The sequence below is a fragment of the Theobroma umbraticum genome, unplaced genomic scaffold (assembly GCF_002168275.2).
Source record: "Theobroma umbraticum cultivar Fairchild unplaced genomic scaffold, ASM216827v3 scaffold_115.0, whole genome shotgun sequence".
NCBI lineage: Eukaryota > Viridiplantae > Streptophyta > Magnoliopsida > Malvales > Malvaceae > Theobroma > Theobroma umbraticum.
In genome coordinates, this window is record NW_018397284.1 from 240,117 (window position 1) to 254,681 (window position 14,565).

Sequence of the window (14,565 nt, forward strand, 5' to 3'; positions counted from 1 at the left end):
TGGTCATCATGATGTTATGTTGGTTAGTTTTCCCGCGCTAAGAGAAAGATCCTTCCTTGCTAGGGTTTCCACAAAAAGAGGCCTAAAGTTATAGAAAGAGAAAATAAGGAAAAAAAAAGAGAGGGAAAATTTTAGGGTTCTTCTTGTTCTTAATAAAAATATATAAAAAAAAGGAAAATCCTTCTTCTTCCTCACTGATTTTTCTTTTTCTCGATCCGTTAAAACGCTGTGTTCTTTTTTGGGGGTGAGGATTTAAGCTAGGGTTTTCTGCTTGACTGGATCTGTAGATCCGAGATCCGAACCGAATTTCAAGTTCAAATTTGTAAGTTTTCTTTTAATTCTGTTTTAACTTTGATTGTAATTTTTGAATTGTTTGGCTGGCATTGTTGAAAGTAATTCGCCATGTTCAGAAGCACAAAAAAGGAAAAAAGCTTGTTTCCTCCAGTTTTTACTTTGCTTTTGTTAGTAATAGCTAAAAAAATAAATTTTGGGAGCAAATTTTTTATTTTGGGGATTTAAGTTGCTTTGATTAATTTGTGGATTTTTTATTTTATAAATTGAATTTTGTTAACAGTTTGTGATTTTTTTTAAATTAGTGCCTCTAGTAGCTAGCTTAATCTTGAATATGCTGATTATGAGCTTCTTCTCAAAACTTTTGGAGGGAATCAGAATCTTTAGTTTCTTTTTTTGAAAGGTAGAATCTTTAATTTCTTCTAGGGTTATTTGGAAGAAATATGGAAGACGGGAAGCGTTCAGTTACAACTTCCAACAGCACTGATGGTGATGCCATTGAAGCTAGGTTCACTGCCTTGTGCAAGGTAGTGATGTGTTCTTCTTCTTGTTCTTGTTCTTGTTCTTCTTATTATTATTATTTTAAATTTTGCTTTTTCTTTGGTAGTGACGTGGTTTTTCAAATGTTATGATTTTTAGAATGGATTATCTTTGGATGAGAAAACTTGCACGGAAGCTATGAAGCTATTCAAAGAAACCAAAAACCTTTTATCATCAAATATTTCGATTGGGAGTGGGACGGTAGATATTTTTGAACTTCTTTTCATATGGAATCACTAAACATAGTTGCTTTTAGGTGAACTAACTTTGTTGCCTTTATACTGGATTAGCAGGAAGAAGCAGAGCGATTTTGCTTTTCGTTTGTTTTGTATTCACTGAAGCAGCTAAGTGAAAAGAGCGGAGAAAATCTAAAGCAAGGGTCTGATGAAAATGGGTTTACAATATGCCAGATATTGAGAGCTACAAAGCTAAAGTATGATGCTGTTAATTTTGGGGAAACATGGGTAGTATTTGGGATTGATGTCTGTTTTAATGATAGTGAGCTTTTTTGATCTTGCAGTATTGTGGATTTCTTTAAAGAGCTGCCTCAGTTTGTGGTCAAAGCTGGTCCTGTTTTAAATATTATGTATGGTGAAGATTGGGAGAGTAGACTTGAGGTGGTGAAAGAATATAGATTGATGGTTTAACTTGCTTTTTTTTTCCTTAAATTTTTATGGTCGTCTGACTTCTATTTGACTCTCTACTTATGGTACTTAATTGATTAGGCAAAGGAGTTGCAGGCCAATTTTGTGCACTTGAGCCTTCTAAGCAAGTATGTGCCCTTCTTTTATATCATCTTCAAGGTTAGAAGATGCTATGTGCACATAACTTTGCGACAGCACTAGCATTTTCAATCTATTTGTTAGTATAACTATGATTTGCTAAATTCGATTGGTTACTCTTAAATGCAAAGCACCTTAGTGAAAAGGAATATTGCTTTTCATTCATCAATTTATACTCTATAATGGCATGTAGATTCTGCAGCGAGATTGTTTATATTGTCTTGAATCTTGTCTGAAATTTACAAAAGCACACATACTTTGGTGTTTGGATTAAGTGTTTATTAGAGAGGAGGGAGGGAGGGTGTACAACATTTGTGTATCAAAGATGTTGACAAATAAAACATGCATACATGCGTAAGTATGTGTGTGTCTATATACATATATGTATGTATATGTATGTATGTATAGAGAGAGAGAGAGAGGGAGGGAGGGAGGGAGGGTGTACAACATTTGCATATCAAAGATCTTGAAAAGTAAAACCTACGTATGTATGTATGTGTGTATGTATATACATATGTGATTGTGTGTGTCCTAATTATACCAATAGCTCGTCATGTGGCATGTTTGATTGTTATCTTGTCTAGATGGATAACAATATTAAATTTATGATATTCTCATTTAGACAGATTGTATAATTATGTTCCAATAATATATTATTCAATGCTATTATTTCACAGAATTTGTACTGTATGATGAATTTTTATTATTATTCACTGAGCAACTGCATCCTTTGAAACCAAATTTTTCTGCTTACTTTATATAATTTTCCATTTTGTAAAGTAAATAACATTTGCATCTTGCTATTTAATGGTACAAAAGGTCATACAAGCGTGCATTTCGGGAACTCTTCTTGACAAGTGATGCAAATATTGACAAGGAGCAAAATGCTACGAGTGCTCCTGATTATGTGTCGGAGTACCATCGTTTGGGGTGGTTACTGTTTTTGGCTCTCCGTGTGCATGCTTTCAGCCGTTTTAAAGACCTAGTGACTTGCGCAAATGGTTTTGTTTCTGTTCTGGTCAGTTACACTTTTCTGGGCTTTCTTAATAGTAGATTGTGAGAAGGCGGACTTGGTTGCAATAAGGAATAACATGTCATCTTGTTCTAATGAAACATGTTGTTCTGCTTATATTAGTACAGATAATGGATTAACAGAACGAGTATTTATTAAACAAATGGAAAATAAAAGTTGATATATACATTTAAATGTTCTTCAAAAGATTCAACTCTAATATGTTGTTGTCTTAGATGCAATATATCCTTGTACATTTACTGGAGCATGTAATTTTTAACAGGCTATTCTGATTATACATGTTCCTGTTCGCTTCAGAAACTTCAAGATCAGTGACTCCCCACGCTTTGGTAATTATCTTCTCTTTGCAGTAATCAAATTTTTAGAACCATCCTTCTTTCTGATAAGGAGAATGCATTTGAGATTCTTAACCAATGTTTTGTCCTTACCCTTTTACTTTTTTCTATTTGCATTTCCTGTTTGGGATAAAATTTTGCCTTTACTTATTGTTGATTTCTTTGACATGTGGTTGTTCAGTTAAGAAAGGTGACAAAGGTGTTGACTTGCTTGCATCACTTTGCAACATGTATGATGCTTCAGAAGATGATTTGAGGAAAACAATGGAGATGGCCAACAAGTTAGTAGAAGATATATTGAAAAAAAAGCCCTGTCCAGCATCGGAGTGCAAAACTGAAACATTGGAAAATATTGATACGGGTAAGTTATAAAGTTCATGAATGTAATTTGGGGTGTATGCTTTCATTTGCTTCGGCTTCTAACTATCTGCTTCTCTTTGATGCAGATGGCTTGATCTATTTTGAAGGTTTAATGGATGAACAATCTCTTTCATCCAGTTTGAATGTTTTAGAAAAGGATTATGATGATGCAATTCGTAATAAAGGTGAATTGGACGAGAGGGTGTTTATAAATGAGGAAGATAGTTTTCTTGGTTCAGGTAGCTTGTCTGGAGGTGCTGGGAATGTAACTAGCATGAAGGTGTGTTTCATATTTGAGAAAGCATATTCACCTTTGTTGGTCTTCATGCTTTATGGCGCAGTGACTTTATCTAAGAATGTTTTTTATTCTGTTTTGAGTAGAGGAAATTTGATTCAATAGCTTCACCATCAAAGACAATCTCAAGCCCACTGTCTCCACATCGTTCTCCTGCATCTCATGGAAATGGTGTCCTTGGACCGCCAAATGCAAAGGTGGCAGCTACACCCGTCAGCACTGCAATGACAACTGCAAAGTGGCTTCGTACTGTTATTTGTCCACTTCCTTCGAAACCCTCTGCAGAGTTGCAGCGGTTTTTATCATCCTGTGATAAAGATGTTACCAATGATGTGATACGTAGGGCACATATAATATTGGAGGCAATATTTCCAAGTAATCATGAGCGTGGTGTAACTGGAAGCCTTCAAGGTGCAAACCTGATGGATAATATATGGATGGAACATCGAAGACTGGAAGCACTTAAGCTATACTATAGGGTTTTGGAAGCTATGTGTACTGCAGAGGCCCAAATATTGCATGCAACTAATTTGACTTCCTTATTAACTAATGAGAGATTTCACAGATGTATGCTTGCTTGTTCTGCCGAACTAGTGTTAGCAACACATAAGACTGCCACAATGTTGTTTCCTACAGTTCTGGACAGAACTGGTATTACAGCCTTTGATCTTAGCAAGGTGATAGAGAGTTTCATTAGACATGAGGATTCCCTACCAAGAGAATTGAGGCGGCATCTGAATTCTCTTGAAGAGAGACTTTTGGAGAGTATGGTTTGGGATAAAGGTTCCTCAATGTACAATTCTTTGATAGTTGCAAGACCTGCACTAGCTGCTGAAATAGATCGTCTTGGCTTATTGGCAGAACCAATGCCGTCTTTGGATGCAATTGCAATGCATATCAACTTTTCTGGAGGCATGCCTCCTTTGCCTTCTTTGCAGAAGCATGAAACTTCACCTGGTAATGTCAGTAGCTCAATCTTAGGAATGCAACAGTGGTAGCTTAGTCATACCATTTGTTATGTCTTTAGATATCAAAAACTGTCACCAGTATGTTGATTTGGCTGTTTAATGTAGTAGCTTGTTTTCTAGGATTTAATTACAGTTATCTGTTTTCAAAGCATTAAATTTGATTCTATCCTGAACCTAATTTACAGTCATGTTACTTTTCTCAGGTCAAAATGGGGATGTCAGGTCTCCAAAGAGACTATGCACAGACTACAGGAGTGTTTTGGTTGAACGGAACTCTTTTACATCACCAGTGAAGGATCGTCTATTAGCATTTAGCAACCTTAAGAAGGCTCCTTTGCAATCTGCATTTGCCAGGTATTGTATGCTGTAAGTTCTAGGGGAAGTAGAAAACCTGAACTATTTGCAATGGCTAACTGCATTTTCTTTTGGGCCATTTGTTCTTTAGTCCAACACGTCCTAACCCAGGTGGTGGAGGAGAAACATGTGCGGAAACCGGAATAAATATATTTTTTAGCAAGGTATCAAAATATGAGATAAATTAGATTTTCATTCATTTGCATAAATTCTTACATAATTATGGTACACCTTATGTATGCTTATACTGTTACAAAATTTAACCTATTAGTGCTCATTGTAAATATCCCTTGATATAATTTTTCTGCTGGCAAATTGCCCACGTGCACTGAGTTTTGAATTTGATTTAGATTCTGTAGTTATAGGTCTGCTCCGAGTCTAACATGTTGCTTGCTTTGCACTGCCTAGATTAATAAGCTGGCTGCTGTCAGGATTAATGGTATGGTTGAGAGGCTGCAACTGTCTCAACAGATTAGGGAGAGTGTATATTGTCTTTTTCAACAAGTACTTAGCCAGCGGACATCTCTGTTCTTTAACCGTCATATTGACCAGATCATCCTTTGTTGTTTCTATGTAGTTGCAAAGGTCTGCTCTTCATATGAGATCTTTGAGCTGCTGTTCAATTTATCTGCACTGCTTCCTCTTACTTTGTGAATAAATGGCGTGCAGATTTCTCAGTTGCAGAGCTCTCTTACTTTTGGAGAAATTATTCGCAACTATAAGAAGCAACCACAATGTAAACCCCAAGTTTTCTGCAGCGTATTTGTTGATCGGTTAGCAGCCCAACGGAATGGGGTATGATATCTCATCTCTATTATCTATGCTGCCTGCGTATCTAGGGAATTTTAACAATTTTAATGATCTTAAAACAGATAACCGGGCAGGACCATGTTGATATTATTACATTTTACAATAAAATATTTATTCCTGCCATAAAGCCTTTGCTGGTAGAAGTTGGTCTTACTGGAGCAAATACAAGTACAAGCCAGGTTCCTGAAGCCAACAATAGTAATCATGGTAAACCTTTCATTTTTTTTTTCCCATTATTATGTGGGAGATTTTGATGTTATATTCTGTCCTTGCTTCCTCTGCAAGCCATTCTAATTTTCTTCTTCTTGCTTCATTGCTAATTAGGTCCATGCCCTGGATCACCTAAAGTTGCTCCTTTTCCGAGTCTGCCCGATATGTCCCCGAAGAAAGTATCTGCAACACACAACGTATATGTGTCTCCATTGCGAACATCCAAGGTACTTAATCTTTTTCTCTTTTCTCCATTGAGTTGATTTGAGTGATCAATTTTCCATTTACTAGTAAACCAGATTCGTAAATTAAAAATGCAGCACCCTTAGAAAGGGCAGAAAAGGAAAACGAAGAATCTTTAACTTGCAATGCAATATATAAGTCTCATAATCTTGTGAAACAGTTGAATCCTGGGTTTTGTTTCTTGATTGACAGAAGTATTAGAAAATTTTCCTTATTCCTGTTTTTGGCCTTTTTTCTGTATCTTACTGGAATCTATGGTTGCTACATAGTTAAGAAGTGTGTGTGCCTTGTTTCATCTACAGATGGATGCTCTCATCTCGCATAGCTCAAGAAGCTATTATGCTTGTGTTGGAGAGAGTACCCGTGCGTTTCAAAGCCCTTCAAAGGACCTAACTGCCATCAACAATCACTTGAATGGGTATTCTTCTCTTCTTCTTCACTCTCCAGGGAAATAGAAATTCTTGTGGGATGTGCTAAATGAACTGTTTTGGTTTCAGTAACCGGAAGATCAGAGGCGCCCTCAACTTTGATGATGTCGATGTTGGCTTGGTTAGTGATTCTATGGTTGCAAACAGCCTTCACCTTCAGAATGGGAGCTGTGCATCCTCATCAGGGGCACCTTTAAAATCTGAGCAACCTGAGTCTTAGTTCCAGCACCATGTATTTCCCTTGTAAATTCTGCCTCTCTTGCCCATTCTTCTTCTATTCTACGTGATGTAAGGCTTTTATCACATGGGGTATTGTATGAGCGGTGAGTTATTGTAGAGGATAGCCGCCACCTGCCCTAAGAGCTTTACCAATGTTCGATACACTACTTCTAAGCTTTTGGCCTAGCAAATTTAATAAAATGAGCCCCATCCTTTTTTATTATTATTATTATTATTTGCCTCCGTAGTAGCAAAATGATAATTTTTTTTAGTCCACATGCTGTGACATGTGATGTGAGTGATATTTTGACCGTCAATAATTAGTCACTCATCAAAGGGAGGGATCTACCTTGATTTGTGTCTAATATCTTGTGGGGAACTCACATTAGTAAAATTTTGAATAAATCTTGATACCACTGATCATTAATCCTTTTAAGTAAATACGCTATCACATGCCTAAAATCATCCTAGTATTAGTATTACCAAGTTTCTTGCATCCTGGTCCTTCCCAGACAAGTTGGAATATCAATTTGGAAACTGCTGAGTAGTTCCAAATGGTTTGGACCTCTTGAAAAGATAGGTGCTGGATTTGTCTTTGTGTAATTTGGGTGGTTGTTGGTCAGAGGGGAAAGGAAACCAAGAAATAAGGTGCAAAGCAACAGTGCATTCCCATTAGAAACGCATAGGAAACCACGGTGTCCCTATCTCATAAGATTATTATGAAACTTACCATGTTTAAGCATGTAAATGCATCATCCTAACTAGCCAATCCTCACATTCCCGATTTGTTCTCCTGTCAACAAGTCAGCTTTACAGGTTGAAGCTCCCATTACTTGGAAGACCGATGTTTTACTGCACCCGTGCACTCTCCTGAGCTACAGTGCCCAGTGCTAATATGTGTTTCCTAACAAGCAGAAGCCTCACCTAGCAGTTAAAGCAACTTAAGGTGTATATGCTTCAACAAGGAGACAACCCACTAGCATTCTCCCTTTTAACCTCTTTTTTTTTTCTTTTTTTTTCCCCTTTTTTACAAGACATCTAAGAAGGGTTTAAGATGCCATCATGAAAGATGGACAAGCCCTTGCAAATTCAAGTCAGGGAGACGCCCACTCAAAGTAGTGGCAGCGGGCACCTCTGGCGACAGTCCAGTTTCCACAGCCAAAGAACACACTTCCTTGCTTCGGCCCAGGCTTCCGAACCATTCCTTTGCTACTTTTCACCCCACAGAAACAGTATGGGTGGTACTGAAATAGGGGCATATGCTGATCCTTTGGCTTGTGGGGATGATGTGGAGAGAAGGCCATGTTCTCAGGGATCGGGTTCCATGTCAATGGACCATCGCTAGTCTGCCACATCAGTGAGTTTGTGATAGAGAATTTAAAACCCTTGCGCATCAAGAGGGCAAGTAAGCGTGCCGTGTTTTTGGCATCATCGAGGCCACAATGGGCACGCCCCTGCCATGCCAGGCCTGCCATCTCAACAGCCTCCTTCAAGTTGCACCTCACGCCACCGAAAACCTCACTGAAAGGAACTTTTAAGTTGATCCACCTGCCAAATGGAAAATAATAAGAAAAACTTAATACAAATGGCTTTCTTAAAAAGTGTCAAACACTATTATCATTTTTATAAACAAGTATGTAAACTATGAAAAAAATAATAAGCAAACAAGCTCGTATCAAAATTATTTACCGGTTAAAGTAAGGAGGCTTCCGGATCTTCTTGAATCTGCACTCAGATTCCAGCATTACGCGACAATCCCAGTTTGACCATGTCACCACAGCAAAGTTGGTGTTCTTTATGCCCTTCTTCTCAAGCCATTTATCATGCCTAAGGAGAGCTTCACTCAGCGTAACACCTCTATCCACCTAGAACACATAAATGCATATTAAGAATATAGGCTCAGAAGTCAGAGTGGAAAAAGTTGAGGAAAGACAGCAAGAAACCAATACGTCAACCATCAGTAGAGATAATAATCACAATCTTAGTTGTCCTGCCACAGATCAATCCCTGGTTTTGCACCCTTATTTACCATCAAGCCTAAATAGGAAGACCACCCAAACTCCGTCATACCACCCTAATAAAATCCAATTGAAGCTATTGCCAAGTCAGTGACAAAAATATAAACACTAACATTGTGCTTCCCAACTCATGATTTTTCTACTAGTGCATCTTTTAGCAAAAAAGATCAAAAATAGAGTACAGCAGCAATCCAGCATATCAATATATGTACCAAAAATTAGAAACCAATTCCAGCAAATTTAAGCCTGTCCAGGCAGAAACATATTTGGCAATCCTTTCTTCAATTAACCCAGGAGAACGGATTGCAAGAAACATGTTTATCAGCAACATAAATGTCGCATAGTCGGAACAGTAAAGTTAGCTTAGTTCTTACCACATCCACATCCAAACATATTTATACACTTTGTCTAAGAAGCAACTTTCCATATAAAGCCTAGCAGGAGAAACAAGATACCAGAGGAACTCACCACCATGCCTTAAACTATAAATATACCTAGTTCCAATGATGAACTAAAAAACTCACAATAAATATAAGCATGTGATTGTGTTACCACCATTGCAACATCATTTACATATCGCGCAAAGTCATGCTGTCCAACCAGAATGTTAAGTTTCTAAATCTTGGGAAAGACAGCGAATTCTGAACTGACCTGAATTTGCTGGATGCCTGTCAGATCCTTGCAGAAATCACTCAGGAGTTGATTGCAAGTTGGTCGTACATATGTCTGAAAGCATGCTTCCAGCTGGCCAGTAACACCACTCACAATGACAGATGGAAACTCAATTATCTCCTGTGGATGGGGATTTTTCTCCTTGTCACAGGTAGCCTCAAAGTCTATGACCACAAAGTACTGAAAATCTTGGAACTGGAATTCATAAGGATATCCATGAGTGATCACATTGAATGGGGCATAATGAAATCGGTTATCCACAGGAAAGCGGTAAAATTGGCTCCCAAAAGCATTTATTGGGTATGGCTGCAACTTATGACAGTCAGGATAGAAGGTTGACCATGAGCCATACTCATGCTGGAGGGTAGGTTTGGGGTAAAACTCGTTTGGAAGTTCCATAAACTCCCCACTCAATGAGCAAACTGGTTCTACAACATCCCCACCTGGGTGAATACTGATTTCATCTTTAAGCTCTGGAAGGCCTTCAATTGAATTCCCTGTACATTGCAGCTTGTACGGGAACCCCTTGTCTGGAGGCATTTTAAGGCTGCCTCGCAGTTCTGCATAGTTTCTACATAAAATAAATAAGCAAAATCATATCAGTATAATATCAAATTTGATACATGCATCCCAATATGACCCATACAAATTCCTCTGAAACAAAGAAAAAAAACCAACCGCCAACTGTTCACACAAAGCCAAAGTGCAAAATCAAAAAACAAAGAAAAAAAACCAACCGCCAACTGTTCACACAAAGCCAAAGTGCAAAATCAAAAAACAAAGAAAAAAAAATGCAATACTGAATAAACAGAAAGTTCAAGATAACGTGTAATGCAAGTCCAATATAACAATGTCAGACATCCAAAACATTGTTCCCAAAACTCAATGGGTACTCACACATTTGATGGCACCCTCATGCATAAGAAAGAAATATCTATGTTTATGGTTCCTTTCAGAAATAGTAACAACAAGAAATAACCAATGGTGGCAGGGGGGCAAACCAGTGACAGACAAATCAGTAAGAACAGGGAGGAGCTTGTAGCATGTCTTAAAAGGCTTTAACTCACCAGCATGCTTCAGAAAAGAATATCATATATTTAATCAGACCATAGGCATAGCATGCCTCACTGCCTTCAGCTACGCCCCTTCACCTTTCACTTCTGTAGTGGAGCCTTAAGCAGCTATCTTTAGGCATGAGCAAGAAAATAGTTGGTGGGCTAAATAGGGTGGGAGAAAATGAAACTCTAAAATCAGGACCCTCGAAGATAAAAGATACCACAGTCTTGCAATATATTCCTCCATCAAACTTCTAATTTGAAGGTGTAAGACACAGCTAAGAAGGGCAAAATCAATATCTCTATAACACCCTCCATCCATCTCCAAAAGCTGAAATTCAAGTTGCCAATTGTTTACAAAATGCATCAAATAAAGTGCTTTCTTCAATGCTAAAAGATCTCCATAAGGCTGAAATTCAACTTGCCATTTCTTCTTCAAGATCATCAATTAAATTGACTTCTTAAATGCTGATAGAAGACTAAGTTATCAAGCTATTCTAGTCAAATAGATAATGAAGCATAATCAAGAAAGTATTCTGTTCAAATCAGCCTCTGAAGACCCTCCAAACCACTTGCTGTTGCGTATTTTTAACGTTTAAAAAAAGTACTGATGTTTATAGATTGCGAAGAAAGCCTCTGCAAGCAATAATTCTTCGCATTAGTGGAGAATATCCGTAATTGATCAGTAATTTTGACATAAAATTTGAAACAAAGTTTCTTCAAAAGCAAGCAACACATCTGAATTCAAATCAGCCACTAATAACCCTCGAAGCCACTTGCTGATGTGTATTGTTAACTTTTAGTTTTATAGGTTGCAAAGAAATCCTCCACAAGTCATAATTCTTCACAGTAGTGGAGAATACTAGCAATTGATCTGTAATGTTAATGTAAAAATTTCAAACAAAGTTCCTTCAAAAGCAAGCAACACTTCTGAATTCAACTAAGTGTGTCCTCAAGCTGTTCAACTTCTCATAGTGATGGTGAAACAGGACCGGTCTTTCAAAAAATATTTTCCTAACTCCCTCATCCTTCCACAACAGGGAAAAGTGAAAATGAGGAGAAAATACGGGAATTGTTGGGACAAAGGGACGTGAAAAGGGGACAAGTTTCAATGGAATCCAAATGATGAATCAACTGAAGCACAAACTAATGAAGTTTACTTGAAATAAACGATAATGATAGCATAACCAATATATACACAAGACTAAATTTTATATTGGTAACAAAGGAAAAAAATCTCCAAACCGCAATCATTTCACCAAACTAGGTATAATGATCATATAGATGAAGAATTTCATCAAAGGAGTCATGCATGCCTATGAACACAAACAACTGAGAGCTATAACAGAGCGTGTATTTACCTCACTTATTTAGATTTTACAGATTTATTGAGCCAGATTTGTGAACATTTCAGTTATTCTTGTGGTCCTGGTCTAATAAACTTATGCCCCAAAGTAACTTAAAGCATGTGCCACTAATTTCTGAACATCATTACCAAATCTGAAGGAATCACAATACAGGCATTGCATTTTTCTATGCATGAAGCCTCAAACACCTAGAATGACGCCAAGGCTTTATTTCTCTAACTTTTCATTTAGCTTATCTTTAAAACTTGCATTTGACCTCTCCTTTGCTGGGAGTTAATACAAAGCTAAAAAATGAACCAATATGCAATTAAAAAAAATTACTAAAATTGATGCTCTGAGGTAATGTAAGCACATTACAAATACTCAAATTCTAGAACATCAACTAGACCATAAACTGTCTGGCCAAAAAATAAACTAGACTATCATCTCATTCACAAACCCTAGCAACCTCATTTAGCCATGCTGATTGAAGACCAAACTATATTCAGATAAGCCTAATAAACAAATAGATCCAGTTCTACTTGTTTAGATAGAATGATTGTCAAACTTCCCTGCAACAATTTTAACATAACATCAATTTTATATATATCTTTAGTTTTAAATTTTGGGGTGAAGCCTGTCCAACCCTAAACCTTGTAGCTAACATGCAATAATTTTACTGGACAGATACATTTTCATGATTATATAAAATTATACACGATAATTATTTAACTAAATATTGCTTAGGTTAATCTAGGCCATATACCATGCTAAAGCTACCTGCTGGTTAATCCAAACCCAAATTTACACCAAAGTGCTATTGAAACTAAGCTGAGACTAGGAACAATAAGACCAAAGTCAATGACTATTCCAGACAGCAACAGTTTCTAACAGATTTTTGGGAATCTAAACCCTAGAGGCAGCTCATTGCGATACAGAAATACAGTGAGTTCACTGTCATAGATGTGCATTAAAATGAGACCATTGAATAAAATAAGGTAACACCAAAAAGTCAAAAAGCCTAAAAATATTTCAAAATGTCCAGAAATAATCCAACAAGCTACCTAAAGCTTCTCCACATAGTTACTGCTTGCTTAAAACTAAAAAAAGTATATGTGGTTTGGATAACAGACAGATTAGAACTAAATATGGAAAACAACATTTACATACTTCTCTTCCAATCATTCCAATAAACAACAGGTCCAATTCATACATCCATCTGTGGATCAAATAAGCCAACTTAGAACATATTTTCTCAAGTAAGCTGATCAATATTTCTTCATTTATCCAATACGAAGTAATCTAAAATTCAAATAACATACTAATATAAACTTTGAAATTTCATAGCATTAGCCAGCTATTCAATAGCACATCAGAATTTTTAAAAAGCCCTCAAATTTAAGATACCATATCTCAAACCAGTGCAATAGAAACCGTACCAGGCAGCCAAAACTGGATCCTAAATTCGAATTAAATTATTCAAAAAAAAAAAGCAACACTCACAATTGAAGCAACCCAGATGAAGATCTTAAAACAAAGTGATTTCAACACTGGAAAAATACAGCAATAAAAAGAACACATTTTTAAGAAAAGCATCAAAAACCCATCACAGGAAAATCCCACAAACATCACATTCTTAAAAACCCCATCAATCCAAACACCACAAAAATCACTCAAATAAACTGAAACCCATAACTCAAAGCAGATCAAAGGTCAAAACTTTACACCCAAATAACCTTCAAAAAAATTTACAAAAAAAAAAAAAACTAACCTTTATTATCAAGGGCCATCATGATCTCTTCTATAATTAAGATCCACCGGCAAGTACATCAGATCCTCCTCCTTTTTCCCCTCACCTGTTAAAAAAGGTCAAATAAATAAAATAACCCAAAAAACTGAAAGGATATAGAGAGAGATTTAAAATAAAAAAGAGAGAAACAAAAAGTGCAGAGAAGAGAATGACCTGGTGTGATGCTAGAGAGAGCAAGAGAGAGAATGACAAAGGGAAGTTATGTATAATGAGAAGGGAAATTATTTTTTCCTTTTCCCTTTTTTTTTTCCCCTAATTTTTGTGTTTTTATTTATTTAAAACACTGTATATAATCCTTTGAAACAATTCTATTTTCACCCCAATAGTTTCACATATTTGTACATTATGCACCAAATTTTTCTCCACACTGGACCGCTTAACCTCTGGAAAATACATGCATATTTAATGCTTGAAATGCTACCAAAACTCGATTATTCATATCTACAAAAAAAAAATAATCTCAACTTGAGTTTTAATTATATTTAATATCATGTTTTTCCTAAAACTCCACTTGAATTTCAATCAAAAATAAAATTAAAATAATTTTTCGTATATTAGTCATTGAAATTAAATTTTTAAAATCATATTTTAAAAAATTATTAAATTTTAATAAATATTAAATTAATTTATAAAATAATAAGTAATATTCAACATGGTAAAATTAAGATTGAATATTATTATTTAAAATGAGATCGTTTAGAGAGAATCCTAAAATCACTACTCGAATGGATAACATTTTCAATATTCAAATCCTATTCAAACTCGACTAAAGATATATTAATTCTATTTAATCGAA

The 14,565-nt window shown here is 36.2% G+C and overlaps 2 protein-coding genes across 3 annotated transcripts; one reads left to right on the plus strand and one right to left on the minus strand.

The window, feature by feature from the left end:
* The first annotated feature begins 60 nt into the window (after window positions 1-60).
* Window positions 61-7,094, plus strand: RBR1 (retinoblastoma-related 1). Of its 2 annotated transcripts, none has more exons than XM_021444258.1 (19): window positions 61-322; window positions 718-818; window positions 931-1,032; window positions 1,122-1,264; window positions 1,352-1,448; window positions 1,557-1,603; window positions 2,433-2,631; window positions 2,909-2,975; window positions 3,163-3,342; window positions 3,428-3,621; window positions 3,723-4,593; window positions 4,808-4,958; window positions 5,050-5,122; window positions 5,367-5,543; window positions 5,628-5,753; window positions 5,831-5,975; window positions 6,093-6,205; window positions 6,524-6,639; window positions 6,719-7,094. In XM_021444258.1, exons 2-19 carry the CDS (start codon window positions 735-737, stop codon window positions 6,867-6,869), a joined length of 3,036 nt encoding a protein of 1,011 aa, XP_021299933.1. In that variant the 5' UTR covers window positions 61-322; window positions 718-734; the 3' UTR covers window positions 6,870-7,094. The 2 variants fall into 2 exon arrangements, with proteins under 2 accessions (XP_021299933.1, XP_021299934.1); XM_021444259.1 differs by having other exon boundaries at window positions 1,125-1,264.
* Window positions 7,095-7,677: 583 nt separating this feature from the next.
* LOC110428418 (uncharacterized) lies at window positions 7,678-14,044 on the minus strand. Its single transcript, XM_021444260.2, has 5 exons — window positions 13,923-14,044; window positions 13,731-13,815; window positions 9,538-10,129; window positions 8,558-8,733; window positions 7,678-8,416 (listed from the first exon to the last, which is right to left on the minus strand). The coding sequence occupies exons 3-5, from the start codon at window positions 10,096-10,098 to the stop codon at window positions 7,963-7,965; spliced, it is 1,191 nt and encodes a 396-aa protein (XP_021299935.2). The 5' UTR covers window positions 10,099-10,129; window positions 13,731-13,815; window positions 13,923-14,044; the 3' UTR covers window positions 7,678-7,962.
* Between the last annotated feature and the right edge of the window lie 521 nt (window positions 14,045-14,565).